The sequence below is a fragment of the Zootermopsis nevadensis genome, unplaced genomic scaffold (genome assembly GCF_977971745.1).
Source record: "Zootermopsis nevadensis isolate Lab colony 2312 unplaced genomic scaffold, Znev_1.0 Znev_ptg000015l, whole genome shotgun sequence".
Taxonomy (NCBI): Eukaryota; Metazoa; Arthropoda; class Insecta; order Blattodea; family Termopsidae; genus Zootermopsis; species Zootermopsis nevadensis.
The window spans coordinates 1972009-1986611 of record NW_028259147.1 but is presented as its reverse complement, the minus strand read 5'-3'; the positions used below and the strand labels follow the sequence as shown (position 1 = coordinate 1986611).

The 14603-nt window shown below is 36.9% G+C and overlaps 3 protein-coding genes across 4 annotated transcripts; 1 reads left to right on the top strand and 2 right to left on the bottom strand.

Annotated features, from left to right (window-relative positions):
* Positions 1-1150: 1150 nt before the first annotated feature.
* On the bottom strand, positions 1151-5634 carry LOC110833586 (dynein axonemal light chain 4). Of its 2 annotated transcripts, XR_015535222.1 has the most exons (4): positions 5438-5634; positions 5183-5266; positions 2415-4137; positions 1151-2291 (listed from the first exon to the last, which is right to left on the bottom strand). XR_015535222.1 is itself a non-coding variant. In XM_022071847.2 (3 exons), exons 1-3 carry the CDS (start codon positions 5510-5512, stop codon positions 3973-3975), a joined length of 324 nt encoding a protein of 107 aa, XP_021927539.2. In that variant the 5' UTR covers positions 5513-5634; the 3' UTR covers positions 1151-3972. The 2 variants fall into 2 exon arrangements, 1 of the variants encoding a protein (XP_021927539.2); XM_022071847.2 differs by having other exon boundaries at positions 1151-4137.
* Positions 5635-6026: 392 nt separating this feature from the next.
* Positions 6027-9209, top strand: LOC110833583 (mitochondrial E3 ubiquitin protein ligase 1). The gene is made up of 5 exons (XM_022071843.2): positions 6027-6217; positions 6495-6703; positions 6790-6974; positions 7652-7847; positions 8256-9209. Exons 1-5 carry the CDS (start codon positions 6113-6115, stop codon positions 8581-8583), a joined length of 1023 nt encoding a protein of 340 aa, XP_021927535.1. The 5' UTR covers positions 6027-6112; the 3' UTR covers positions 8584-9209.
* Ctu1 (Cytosolic thiouridylase subunit 1) lies at positions 7648-13894 on the bottom strand. The gene is made up of 6 exons (XM_087349034.1): positions 13519-13894; positions 12947-13178; positions 11320-11438; positions 11051-11239; positions 10728-10932; positions 7648-10403 (listed from the first exon to the last, which is right to left on the bottom strand). The coding sequence occupies exons 1-6, from the start codon at positions 13561-13563 to the stop codon at positions 10186-10188; spliced, it is 1008 nt and encodes a 335-aa protein (XP_087205160.1). The 5' UTR covers positions 13564-13894; the 3' UTR covers positions 7648-10185.
* Between the last annotated feature and the right edge of the window lie 709 nt (positions 13895-14603).

Sequence of the window (14603 nt, the reverse complement as noted above, 5' to 3'; positions counted from 1 at the left end):
ATATATTTTATTTTTTTTCCTGGCATGGCTTGTTTAACGTTCAAAAGGACACTTTCAGTGTCGGACGCATTCCTGTGTTTAAGAGAATTTCTGATTTCCTAACTGGCATAGACAATGCTAAATGGTAGGTAGGGTGTTTAAATGAAAAGCTAGATAATCTGGAGAAACGATAAATAAATAAAATTCAGCACAGAGTGAAATATAATCACTAAACAAACAGCGGTTTGTAAATTTCAGATATACCATAAATCACCACTCTCTCCTATTTTACTTATTTTTAGAGAACGAGAGTGTAAGATTTACATTTAAACAGCACCAACCACAAAACCTGCATAATGGGGTATACTGGTCATTGTCTGAAGCAGTACTAAATATGTTACATTTATGAGAATTTCAGGATTCCCAGAAAAAGATTATGCTTAAGCTGGAGGGCTAGTTAAGCCAGCGCCAGTTTAGAAGCAGTCCGCTGTAAATTGGAATTCAAAAAAAAGCAAATTATGTTTTGCATGTCAAAAAACTTAATCAGCATTTTCATTAATGACGAACACACAGAAATAAACTTTCAGTATGTTAGAGGTTAGACAAGACAGCAGTGGTAGTTTTTGCACTTGAATAAAGACAATCTGGTTCATGTAGAAGTTTAGAAAGTAGAACTAGCGATTTATGAATTAACTCTTCCAATTATGAAATCTGCCAAAAACAAACTTTCTTACTTACTTAGGCGACCCATTCTTCAGTGCCTGAGCATCTGCGGGTCCCAACTTTCGTTGGCTCTGATCTATAGACAGTTGGTAGGACTCCTTGGACGAGGTATCGGCCCGTCGCAAGGCCTCTACCTGTACACAGGACAGCACAACGCAGAAAAACGCGGACAAACATCCACGCTTTGAGTGGGATTCGAACCTACAGTCACAGTGTCCAAACGGCACAAGGCCTAAGCCACAGACTGCTCGGCAACTGTCATGGCTGCCGAAAACAAACAGCACCAACATTAAAAATAATTATGCAAATAACAGACTGCTAAATCACATTATTCTTAATTCAGATGGAAGGATGTAAAGGAAAGTGGGTATTTCCCAAATTTGTTAGCATTCATTTCTTTCTGTAATTTGAGGTTATGGGACAGTGATTTTCAATTGGGATATTTGAACACTTTTAAAATTATATACTTTGTCACTGATGATGTTACATTCTTGACTTGCATCAACTTAATTACAGTATAAAAAATATATACATGTATGTATAAGTCTGTATATGAAATCTCCCTCTCTTCTAGCTTTAGCAGTCACAATGGAACTAATGTATAATAATGAGCAAACTACCTGGTGCGTGAATGACCATTATGGATGACTTGCAACAGTGACAGTCGAAGTCTTGGCCATGCCTTGCTTTAAACATTTAACTCAGGTTTCAGTTCTGAATTGAAATTTAAGTCGTGCAGTTAAGTCCTTAGTCAAATGTTTTTTAAACCACTATTAGATTTGCTATCAATTTTCTAGAATTATGTTGTCACCCACATGCCAAGTTGTTTGTCGATATAAACTAAACTTACAATAACAGATTTCAGTTTCACACTTAAAGGACACAAAATATTGTGCAAGGTTGTTTTGCCATACACAGTTGGCCAACATGTCTTTTTATAAAATGGAAGCAGTCCACTGGAATGCAACATCATAAAACATTATACAAACAGCAAGGCACTACACATTCAAAACAGTTATGTAAAAGGCTAATATATAAAAGTAATTGCACACACAAAGGCCACTGAGGAAGTTGAATTATTCTGTTGAGATTAACCTTAAATATTACAGCACACCTTATTAATCAGCATAAACATCTGAAACTTTGGTATGCATGGAGGATTAAGTACTTTAAGGTACACTTGGATATGTAAATGCAAATACTGCACCATCTTCAAGAGTATTATATAAAAGCTTTTCTGTTTACTACTTGATACAAATATATTTTACCCAGAAAGAGCTGCATTCCACTCACAAAATGTGACACATCACAAAATATACTTTACTTCTGGTATACTCCATAATATTGCAGGTAGTTTCATATGTAACTGAACCTTACATAACCTACTGACCTGGAAAAGATCAATGTATATAAAAATTAAAAATAAAGAGAGAGGAGACAAGACAGAATAATACAGAATGTTTCAACACGCAACACAGAAATGGTCTGAAATCCAAGAGTGTGAAATTTCAGTTCTTCATGCAGGTTATGTCAGCTGTGGTCATCTGGGTTGTAATGATGTGTAGTCTTGTAAATAGTTGCCTATGTTTCTAAGGAACAATGGTAACCACATATAAGAATTCAGAGCACTGCAATCCAGAATACCATAATCAACACTGAACAGCATTGTTTCCACCAAATTCAATGTAAATAATTTTGATAAATTATGATACCTGATATAGACAACTCATTTGGATTCATGTGTGAGATACACAATGAAGATGGCTGTCTTCTGGGCTGTAATGCCATGTAATCATGCAGGGCAGCCATTTTTTATACTCATCACCATAACCTCAAATCCTACATGAGATACACAGTTTTGATTACCACAGTATAAACAACTACCTTCATATACTATGATACACATAACAAACTACATTTAAAAATATCAAATTATGAAAGTAAGAATGATGATTATCATCACAATTCTAGACAAAACATTTGTCAGATCCATTTGTTTTTCCAATCAAAAAGGTGTATTAGTTATTTTAGCCACCACTATTTGGCATACAAGCTTAACCTGGAATTAAAGAGAAATATGTGAATGCGTTCATGTTCTTTTGAAACATTTTGTATAGATTTATGATAAATATTTAAGCTTCAAATTTTAAAATATAATACATAAAAAGTATGAGATGACTAGACGTTACACAGCTACTAAGCTGGGGATCACCAACCTTTTTTTGGGAGAGGGGCAACTCTGAGGAGCTTATAAATTTATAGTATGCACCATGTGAATTTAATTTTAAAAAAAATGCAAAGTGAAGTATTTTGACTATGACTGTGTTCTTGCATTTGCTATACCAACTACCTCAAAGAAATATGAGACTGTGACAGTCACACAAATAAAAAATTAAACACATTAAATTCCTTTTGAATGTTCTACAATTACCATGGACACACCAAAACCCCTCGAGGGCACTTAAGCACCTGCAGGTGTACAGATGGCCGATGTTTGTGAACTTTCCCAAGCAGTGGCACTAAAATCTAAAGTTTACTAACTTACATAACACTAAATGATGTATTATTATTATCCCTGCTGTATAAATTATATTCATATCATTCTTCATTAGACGCCTTGTTTCTTATACCATTTCCACAACTATGGGCCAATTTTTGTAACCTGAATTGCAGGTCATAATAAATGTTAAATATTAGCAACATTTTATGAATGAGTAGTACGTCACTAAAATATTAACATAAACATCAAAACCGGCTCCTCTGAAACAAATTCTATTGTGTAAGAAATATAATTATAAATATAGGGGTGGGGAGGGGAGATCATCAAAATAGATACTGATAAAACTTTCACTGCTAGTATCAGAAATTGTAAACTGTTCTGAACTACACCTTCCACCGTCAACAGAACCACTAAAAAAAGATCCAAATAAAATAAATAATTTTCAACAAATATATACAATAACTATGCTAAACAATCAATAAATTAAATTAAATGTTACATGAAATATAGAACAAATAAAATTTCAACTCAAAACTGGTAACAATGCAAATACTGATAGACTACATAATCACACAACAAATGTCAAAAAATACTACAAAAATTCGTCACAACGAGCACTGCACCTGACATTTTTAAGCTTTTAAAAGTAAATATATTTGGCGTTATTTAATACTATCTGTTTGTCATGAATGAAAGCACATTGTACCAAAACGATTTAAACCATGATGTTTGTACATCACAGTGTAAACTGCTTTAAGGGGAAGATGGAACTATGAACATTTCCATATGCAGACAGCAAGGTTTCCACCAAAGAACATGTACAGCAAATTGTTACATTCATATGAAATTTCAAAACCAAACCCTTCTCCCACAACAGTGTGCCATGATGGACCAAACTTCTTATCCATTGTTTCCTTTATCATACGAGCAGCCATCTGAAAATCCATTTAACCGGAACATACAAAAACATTTGGTTAGTGTTTTGGCAACTAAGTGGTTAGAAGAATACATATCAGTAAGTTATTTAATGGTACATAAACTTAACTAGATGAAAAAGGAAAAGCAAACATGTTTTCTGTGCAAGGTCAAATATGAACTACTGATGACAGGACAATTGAAATGTTAAATGTTAATTAAAATTAAGATGAAATAACACACCCTTTACCATTAGTTACAAACAAACAAACAAGGCTTACAAATGAAGAAAAGTCACTAAATTTAATAAATGCAACTGTCTGGAAACAAAAGCTCACATCCTTGGATATTTCAAAGTGTCTATACATACACAGAATTACATTAAAAATAAAGTTTTGGAAAAAAAAGAGATCAATTAGCCTTTATCACCACATTAAATTTAATTAAATAAAAACTGTTCTGAATGTTTAACAAAGAAAAAGAAAATAATTCAATAATATGATAAATATGCCAGAAGGAAAATTTTCCAATGGCTATTGTGAAACTCCTTATAAAAACAACCACTGAACAAACACAAATATTAACAGAAGTAGATGGGAGGATAATCTCAGGTGGGATCTATGGGAGATAGGAGTAGAAAGTGACTGGATTTTGCTCGCCCAGGACAGGGATCGGTGGACGGCTTTGGTTAGTTCAGTGATAAACCTTCGGCTTCCCTAAGCCATCTATTTAGTTAGTTATGTGTTCACATGTGAGAGGAAGTGGGTGCAGATCTCAGACCAGAGGCTAGCTACCTTGACTGAGGTTTTTCACTGAGTTCTCGGCTCCTCCAGATAAATGGCACAACAATACTAACACCTTCATACAGGCCAGATCATTTCTAATTAATCATTCACACATTATATTTCCCTCCAACACCGCATAATCTATTCTGAACATAAAGCAAACTACTCAATGACACTGGGCAATTTGGAAGTGGCCATAAAGTTTTGATGGTGACAGAAGTAAGGTGTGAGATTACACAGAATATATGGCATTTAATAAAGGACACAGATGATAACTTACTTCATTGTTCGTTGAATGTTTTTCACATGCTGTGACAACCAGTTCCATTACTTCTCCTTTCATTTCTTCCACCATGTCAGAATGCTGGAGATTTAAGATATAATTATGTAAACTTGACAAACGTTCTGCTAATTGAAATTGTGCAACAATTCTAGCAAATAATTTATTTTTGTATAAGCAACTCCAAAGTTTTCCAGAAGCAAACTGTATATATTTTGAATACAAAATATATACTGACACGACAATATGCCTTACCCGTATTAAAGGATAAGTATGGACAATTTTTTTCGCAGTCTCTGTTTCATCTCTCTTGCCTTCTAAATCCGTCATTTTACCAAAAATCAATGCAGAGTAACTCTACTTCTACTACCACAGACCGCTGTACCTTGAGCTTGACGTTAAATGCACAAATACCAACATTCATATTGGTAAGTCAATGTCAAATGTTGGCAACGCACGTGGCGAATTACGTCATGTATGTATTGCCCGTCATCTATCAGCAGAAACTATAAAACTACCACAATAACGATCTAGCGGCAACTCTTCGTTGGCTGCATCCACTTTCAAGTTCTCAGTCGGTAACAACGTAAATTTCCATCCAACCTACTTCGACCTCCCTTCCCCCTAAAATCACATGACACAACAGATTAATCAATGTTGCCATCATACTACATCCAACAATTTCTTAAAAAGTAACAGCTGAAAGCACAGCTGAGAAAAAAGACACTATTTAATGAAGTTAAACTATCACGTTCTTCATAAGTTCCAGCAAAAAATTCAAGGAGTATCATTTTAGAAAATTCGCTTTAGTTCTTGTAGCCATCCACAGGTTGGTGTTTCTGATCACAAAAAAAGAGTTTGAAGTGGAACATGGATCCGCGCAAGTGAAACTTTACAAAGTGGAAAGAAAATCAGAAAATATTTTTGGGAATGGATTATGTCAGAGAATTTCTTGCGCTTGGACTTGATTCCATATTATTTGGAATATGCTGCAACTTATTCATTAAACAATATAAAGCAATTAAAGAGGTTCAGGTGTGTTGGATTATAGAACTGTGGAGTGCAGCTAGAACTTCGCAGATTTATGTTGCTTATTTAGACATGACGTGCCATAGTTATTTGGGATGCGGGTGGCATCCAGTTCTTTAAACATTAACTCGTTATTTCACTGTTGTAATTTTGAGTGAATAGAATATATGAAATTTATAAAACCATCTCTCCAGAAATTTTCGTGTTCCTGATTTTAGCAGGGCCACATAGTATATCAGGTTACAACAGTTCACACATTAAGTTTTGCTTGTGTCTGTTATAGAATGCTGCAGTGGTCGAATTAGATTCTAGTCTGGAAGATAGAGTAAGAACACAACCAGATCAAAAACTTCCATATGTAGCCGTACGTGGCCAAGTTAAAGCACTTGGTGCTCCAGTTACAAGCATAAATAACTGGAAAACTACAGGAACCATTCAAAAGATTTGTATCAAAGAACATTTAATCAGAAGGTCCTCAGCTGGCTTCTGGAGGTATGCTGAATATTCATATAATGCCAGTTAAAGTCATAAGTACAAGAAATTCCATCACTGATCATAGATTGTGTTTTCTTTTGTAGCACAGACCACAAGCGTGTTATCCAAGAGGTTTACAATTCTGTTCCATTTGTGTTACAAGCATCAAAAACCAGTGTAGAAGTGCTTGATGCTGAAAGAACAGATATTTTAGACCTTGAAACTACTGAAAGTCATTTTGAACCTAGTAATCCCAGTGGCCTTCAACTTGTATGGGGATTTTTTACAGGTAGGTAAATTGTATCTGAAAAGTGTACTGTACGTTTTCCCCATGTATGCTAATCAACCATCTCACTGTTCCCTATTTTCTCAACCTCACAATATCATATGGTCTAATATATAAATTATGAAGTTCCTCAATATGTAATTTTATGCCCTCCAACTTTCTTAGCGACTCAATTCAATAAAATTTCGGGCAACTAGCCGCATCATCAAGGAATTATGTGATGTCATTCCTTGATGGGGGCAGAGAGGTCTCTGAAAAATTTTACTACAAATCTATACTGACACGACTAGTCACCTGAGAAGATTCTCACTTTGTTCATAAATAGCTTTAATTACGTTCTTCCCCCAGAATGGGAAATTGACAATTTTATGCTCATGATTTTGTCATGTAACATTCTGAAAATTCATAGTTATCAACACTGATTTCATCACAGACTATGTCTTCATTCATGCTACACATCCTGTATTCCAGACATCCATTGTTGAAATCTCAGCCAAGAGACCGTCTATCCTGACAAAGTTTCCCATGGCTTTTGTCGGGATAAATACTGGGATGACACCTTAAATAGGCTACAGCCACTCCCTTCCACATCATTAGTCATTAATCAGCCTAACACTGAATGCTGTACAATTTGAAATTATTGTTAAATAAACCAAGAGGAATACACATCTCTGTAACAGGCGTGCAACAACGGGGCGTGCAGACAACGGAGGAGATGCTGAAGGAAGGAACCTTCATCACTGGAATCGGAGAACTTGCATTAGAAAGGGGCGGACTAAAATTGCAGGCTCCGTGTGATGGTAATCCGTATTATCTCACGGTATTGCCTCTTTCTTCCTTAATCCGAAAACTTGATAATGAGAAGCGTATATACAGGTATGGGAAATCCATGAATATTCCTTGCTTTCACAATGTAGTGAATGTCTCATAACTTTTTCTCTTCTTCAGTCCAAAGTCAGTTAAAATCCATGGAGCACGGAATGTATTATCAAGACCTTTCTGCTTATTACTAATAGGTACTGTCAACACAATCCATGTACTTTATCATATATGACAGAACTAGGCACTATGTATGCACAGGCTATCTATTTGAAGTCCTCTGTGGGGGGTGCTATTTTAGTGAGCGCACATAAGATTGTTATGATTTGAAGCTTTTATAATTTGCATGTGACTTATTAATCACGTGCTCGTTAGCATCTCTGTTCTCCCCATTTATACTTGAGGTTATTGGGAAGATATGTACTGGTTTAATAATCCTCCACTGTTTTTCAACCCCCTACATAGGTTCCTGACAATTATACTCGGAGGCATCGGTATAGTCATCATTGGGATAATAGCACAAAGATGGTGGACGAAACGTGCGCGCAGGCTAAATGAAGAAGCTATAAGGAGACAGCGAGATGGTTCCCAGAAAATGAGACGAAGACATGTCCGGGACAGAGAACTAAATGAACTGCAACAGTGTCTTGTATGTTACCAAAACCCTCGTGAAATCATCTTATTACCTTGTGGTCATGTGTGCCTGTGCTTAGACTGCAGTGAAAGAATCAATGACTTGTGTCCTGTGTGTAGGGCCAAAGTACAAACAAAAGCTACTGCTTACATTGCATAATTATTGTTGTTAGAATTTTGCAGTGGTCAGAATCACTTTTCCTAATTCATTCAAATTAGTTCTTCACGGGGGAAATAAATCAATAATAAGAACGTGCAAAGATTATAGAAACTACAATGTAAATTATCTTACGGTGGCAAAAAATATCTTACCAAGGATGCACCTGAGCTGAAAATAATTTCACATTTCACCCTTTCATAAGGGATGAAGAAACCCCACTCTGACTGAAGAATATATGATATCCATGACTTAATATTGATATCAGTAAAATTTATGTAAATTTCACTAAGTTTTAAAAAAAGTTATATATAACACACTGTAGATTTAAAAAAATGCAGTACTTCTGATTAACAGAAAACCCCAAAATAGGGCTTCAAAAATACTTATACACAATGAAAACACAAATGATGCTGTCAGATCAAACTGGATGATCAGTATTGCCACTTTACAAACTTAATAATGAACGGACACAGAAGAATGTAACAAGATGACTTCTCCCAGTAAAATGTAAATTAATTATTTTTTTAATATTCGCTGGATTGGATATAATTTTAGGTAAAGAACATGTTACTTTTTTCGGAGTGAATTTGTAAATTGGAGTTACATAAAGAATATTATTAAATTTCTGACTTGTTTACTTTAATCTTTATTCTCTGCTGTGGACAACAAATCGCATGATTAAAACACACAGAACACTGCTATTCTGAATTACCCATTACTACAATGTACCAACCTAATATGGTATTTAAGTACAAAGGAGTTCAACTTCATAAATATGTAAGGTATTAAAAATGGAGTAGTAAGACAGTTCTGTAATGTTGACCAATTTCTTCTTCTTCTTCTATGGCTCTCCGGTCCAAGTTCGGTCCATGGCCTCCTCAATTCTCCTCTTCCATTTGGTCCTATTGTTAGATCCATTCTGTCCGAGGCTTTGATTGAGGTTTCGAAACATCTTCCTTTTTACGGTGCAAGGTTGTTAGCCTTGCGACCAACCCCCAACCTGGAGGACCAGGGTACCTGTCTTAGTCTGACCTCTCCCCCTCGACTAATCTGGCAAGTCTATTGTATTTTTCCTCCAGCTTTCTACATAGCGAGCCGTTATTGAGAGAATTAGGGGTTATACTGACAGAATCTGAATTAAATGTACAGTACAGTCCTCCCCATATGTAACGAGAATAAACAACAGAGTATAATTGCTTACAACCTAGTAGAGCTACAAGACAATAATAAGTCAGATTTGAGGTTCGTTGCTGGTATACAGCTTTTAACACTTTTACTGTCTTGTAACGCACGTGCGTAATATGGCTCCTCTCCTCTGGTGCTCGTTATGAGTCTCAGCAGGGTTGCCTGTCAGAACCGGTTGACACTGTAGTTCGGTTTATTCTTACTACAGTGGCATTTACATCGAGATTCTTATAACAGAACAGATTTGGTTTTTACTACACAGCTTTTCTGGAAAATGTTTTTATGTAATTAAGTAATGCTCTTATTGATGATGCACGTGTGTGTCAACTTGAAACGCGAGACTATAAAAATATATGGGATATTTACTCACGGACTGTAAATTTATACATAAAGCACATGCAGGAACTCTTCCAGGTATTAGAACTCTTCAGCACTCCTTGATTTTTCTTTGTTTGATTCTATGATTGCTTTGTTTACTTTGCTTGTTTTACCAATGCCCAGGCGTGGTAATCCTCTATTAAGTCCATCTAGCAAAACACAAGCTTTGCATAATTTCTGGCTGGAGACAAAGCCACATCGAGAGCACGTTCCCCTTTCAGGAAGATGTACTCCCTCACGCACTGATAAGCTCTCACCTTCAACATAAAAAATAACAATTCCTATTGGAAAGCCTGCTGGAAATACACAATTGTGAGCAAGTCCGACATTGCCTGATATGTATTCAAGAAGACAATAAGAAACACACCGCTACCATACATCACGGCCTGCTTAGAACAACCTATAAGCCAGGCCAACGTAGACGGCATCACTATTTTTTTCTCACTAATTTTTAAGAAACTGTAATCAAAACACTATCCACGAAACCTGCAAAATGATAAATAACGATGGATGTCTGAAACTGCTAAATATGTTATGTTTACTAATAATTTTTTCATCAGAAATTCAAGTAATTTCCATACCTGAATGAATAATATCCATGATAGCCGTTGGCCTTATTTTCTCGAGGTCCTTAAGGAAGGCCCTAGCATGACCACGATACGCATTTGGTGCAAAAACACACTCAGTGGAGAAGTAATGCAACCGCTTAAAGTACGCATACATTACAATCTCCTTCTCATATGTGTATTTGAGAGGTTTACAACGAGGAATAGCTCCTTCGCTTGCCTGTAATCAAAATCATAATGAAAGGGTTACTGCACCAAGAATGGGCTATAAAAAACACTTTAAACAATTTTAAATTAATTCTGGACTGCGTCAAGAGATATAATTTCTTACTACTTACTGTAACAATAGCTGTGCAGCGCTGCAGTCTTGCAATGTCCCCTCTCAGAATATTCATCAGAACAGTCTCGGCCAAATCATCTGCATTATGACCTGTTGCTACGCAGTCCACACCAAGCAATGCTGCACCACGATCTAATGCTTGCCGTCTGAATACACCACAGAATGTACAATTGTTTTTGCGTCCAATCTACAAAGAAATTTACGTGACAATGAGATACGAGTCAGTGAAATTTAGGCATGACAGTGAACAGATATGTTGCAATATACCTGCTTCACGATGGCATCCATAGTCCATCCATAAAGTTCTTCATAAGACAATATCTTTAAAGGCATCTCATATTCATCTCGGTTTTGCTTCACTGTTTCCAGACTGTCATCACGATAACCTTAAATCAAAACCCATATTCTATTAATGTATGAATCCAAATATTACATATAAGAATTATTATAACTTTACAGCCTATATTTCATGTAAAAAGTAATTTAGGAGAACTGGCATTTTAGCATTAAGTTCATGTGTTAATTGTATAATTCTATTTATATCATGTAAGACTTGAGGTTCTCACAGCGGTGAATATGAAGATTTCTGTCTTCTGGGTTATTGCGCTGTGTAGTCTGGTCGATGTTAACCAACGTTTCAGAGGTCATACTGCCTCCGTCATCAGGGCGATGAATATGCCAATAGGGTGTGAGGAGTTGGATTTTATAGGCAGGGACGTGAAAGGTGTAGCCTGCCCCGAGCCAATGGGAGCAGGTATGGGAGTGGACCAATGGTAGCACGTGGGCGAGGGTGGGAGAGGGAGAGAAAGTAGAGAGAGAAAGGTGAGTGTAGTTGTATGGATAAAGGCCCTGAAAGGGGCCGAGTTACTGGTCTGGTTGGTTCTGGCGGCGCACTCTTGCTCGTTCTCGGAGTCCTCGGAGTGTGTGGATCAGAGGCTTCCAGGACCGGCTCAGGTGAAGTCCATCTTCCTTGTTAAAGTTATCAGGATGAAGTTCGATCTCGATGGCTTCCCTGATTAACCGGTCCATGTAGCCGGTTTTTGAGGAGAGGATAGAAGTGTCTACATGGCTACATGGACCGGTTAATCAGGGAAGCCATCGAGATCGAACTTCATCCTGATAACTTTAACAAGGAAGATGGACTTCACCTGAGCCGGTCCTGGAAGCCTCTGATCCACACACTCCGAGGACTCCGAGAACGAGCAAGAGTGCGCCGCCAGAACCAACCAGACCAGTAACTCGGCCCCTTTCAGGGCCTTTATCCATACAACTACACTCACCTTTCTCTCTCTACTTTCTCTCCCTCTCCCACCCTCGCCCACGTGCTACCATTGGTCCACTCCCATACCTGCTCCCATTGGCTCGGGGCAGGCTACACCTTTCACGTCCCTGCCTATAAAATCCAACTCCTCACACCCTATTGGCATATTCATCGCCCTGATGACGGAGGCAGTATGACCTCTGAAACGTTGGTTAACATCGACCAGACTACACAGCGCAATAACCCAGAAGACAGAAATCTTCTATTTATATCAATTTCTTTTTGTGCGAACTTTCCAAAAAAAGTCTCATTTCTTGAACTTTTAACACTTAAACACCCTTACCCTGGCACTGGTAATACAGCATGTAAGTCATGACACTGAAGATTGCAGAAAATGCAGTGTCTTAATTTGGACTTAAAGTGAACATAATGCAATACAGAAACCAACAATCTTCATTAGTATCAGAAAAATAGAACATGATTCACACGCCATACATGCAATCAACAGAACAGAAAAGTAAATCTCTTTACATATCAATTAACCACTTCTGTACAATCTGAAAAACTCTATGTCTAAAATGGGTGTGGGTACAATGTAGCCCATAAGTAATATGCAGTCTAACATGGTCTTACCTGTAATACCTTCATCTACAGACAGCAACACAAATTTCAGTCCGTAATCATGACGTTTGTTAAGTAGCTTTAGCACATATGCTAGAACCGTCGAGTCCTTTCCACCAGATGCTGCTACAGCAACTAGATCCCCACACTTAAATAATGAACCACTAATAATTGTATTGTGAATTTCTGTCTCGAATGCCCAAAAGAAACATTCTTTACATAGAGCGTCTCCAGTTTTGGGCCTCTGAAAACATAATTAGACAGACATACAATGTAATTAGAACCAGTTTCAATGCTGCACATCATTGCATAAATAACCCTAAATCTGATTACCCCACGTTGTTTCTTACACATTATAAACCCACATACTAAACGGTTTCCAAACTGACAGAACAACTGTGGATTTTGGTGTTCTGGGTTCCAGAACCACCTACAAGACTACGCAGTGTCACAATCCACAAGACCACTTCTCACACTTTTGTCGCAATGAAAATCTAAAAAGTCAGGCAAATCAATTGTTACAGCGGATTTCACCTTGAAGTTATGATGAAATTACAGTACAGAACGAGTAGTGTGTCACTTACCTTCAAAACTGCATTTTTACCACAACCTGCAGAGCAAATCACCATCCTTATATTTAATGACGAATGAGGTTAGGGTTGAAATTACTATTCTTAGCTACTGGATATAAGTATGTGCAACACCACAAAACAAAACGAACGTAAGAATCGGCTTTAAATATAGTAGATTCCGATTTAAAATACTTCACGTATCAACAAGCACTAATTTTGTTACAATAATCTTCAGTTCAACACGACTCACTCACACAGCATTACACACACGCAATACTAATCACGTATGCCAACCCATAAAATAAAACCTGAATTCCGCAAACTGTTTCACTTGGATTAAATGACCCGTTGTTTTGGGTCAAATACTGGAAATGAAAAGTCACAAAGCTCATATCTGAACGTCAAACGCTTTGGAAAGTAGTTTTTACACAAAATTATACTAAATTATTAGTGTATTAAGCAGGAAATAAAGTTTTGTTTCGCAAGTATGCTTCTGGAAAATAGTCACTAAAGAACGAAATCATTACCAACCTTCGGTTCGTAATCAACTTGTTCACTAACTAAACAAGTTCGCACAGAACCTAACGTTAACGAACTCTTTAAAAGCTAGAAATTACACAATTGAAGACATTTAGCACTTTTCATGCAAACCCAATGGCTCATTTCCATTTTCACATTACATAACTGTGTCCTCTAAGCCAATGTATCCAACCCACACCCTACTTCTTGGCTACTTCCTGGGCCATTTAAATATCCTCCCTTCCATGCCTTAGAACTTCTAAGCACACTTCCTGACAACCAGCAATTACCAGAATCTAAAGTGTGCCAAAACCATCATCATCATAACTAGTACGAAGTCCATTTCTGGTAAATGTGATATAAATATTTTACATGAAGATGGCTGTATTCTAGGTTATAGAGCCATATAATCTGGTAGTTTACCAACATTTCTGAGGTACTTCCTGCCTCCAAACTTGTCACCACACGAACTTAAATCCTACTTATATGACACATCACAACACAATCTTGTATAATTCAAAGATCAGTCTTGCAGTTTAAAATGTTTAACCCACGTTCTACTCGTTTGCTCCTTCAGT

What these genes read in the sequence shown, in the direction of transcription:
- LOC110833586 (XM_022071847.2), bottom strand. Translation starts at nt 5,512, where the DNA reads ATGACGGATTTAGAAGGCAAGAGAGATGAAACAGAGACTGCGAAAAAA. An exon ending in ATACTTATCCTTTAATACGG is followed by an intron (nt 5,267 to 5,437) that starts GTAAGGCATATT and finishes TTAAATCTCCAG; the next exon opens with CATTCTGACATGGTGGAAGA. An exon ending in AACATTCAACGAACAATGAA is followed by an intron (nt 4,138 to 5,182) that starts GTAAGTTATCAT and finishes ATGGATTTTCAG; the next exon opens with ATGGCTGCTCGTATGATAAA.
- LOC110833583 (XM_022071843.2), top strand. Translation starts at nt 6,113, where the DNA reads ATGGATTATGTCAGAGAATTTCTTGCGCTTGGACTTGATTCCATATTA. An exon ending in AAGCAATTAAAGAGGTTCAG is followed by an intron (nt 6,218 to 6,494) that starts GTGTGTTGGATT and finishes TGTCTGTTATAG; the next exon opens with AATGCTGCAGTGGTCGAATT. An exon ending in AATGAGAAGCGTATATACAG is followed by an intron (nt 7,848 to 8,255) that starts GTATGGGAAATC and finishes CCCCCTACATAG; the next exon opens with GTTCCTGACAATTATACTCG.
- Ctu1 (XM_087349034.1), bottom strand. Translation starts at nt 13,563, where the DNA reads ATGGTGATTTGCTCTGCAGGTTGTGGTAAAAATGCAGTTTTGAAG. An exon ending in GTAAAAATGCAGTTTTGAAG is followed by an intron (nt 13,179 to 13,518) that starts GTAAGTGACACA and finishes TTATGTTTTCAG; the next exon opens with AGGCCCAAAACTGGAGACGC. An exon ending in CATGGATATTATTCATTCAG is followed by an intron (nt 10,404 to 10,727) that starts GTATGGAAATTA and finishes TTTATGTTGAAG; the next exon opens with GTGAGAGCTTATCAGTGCGT.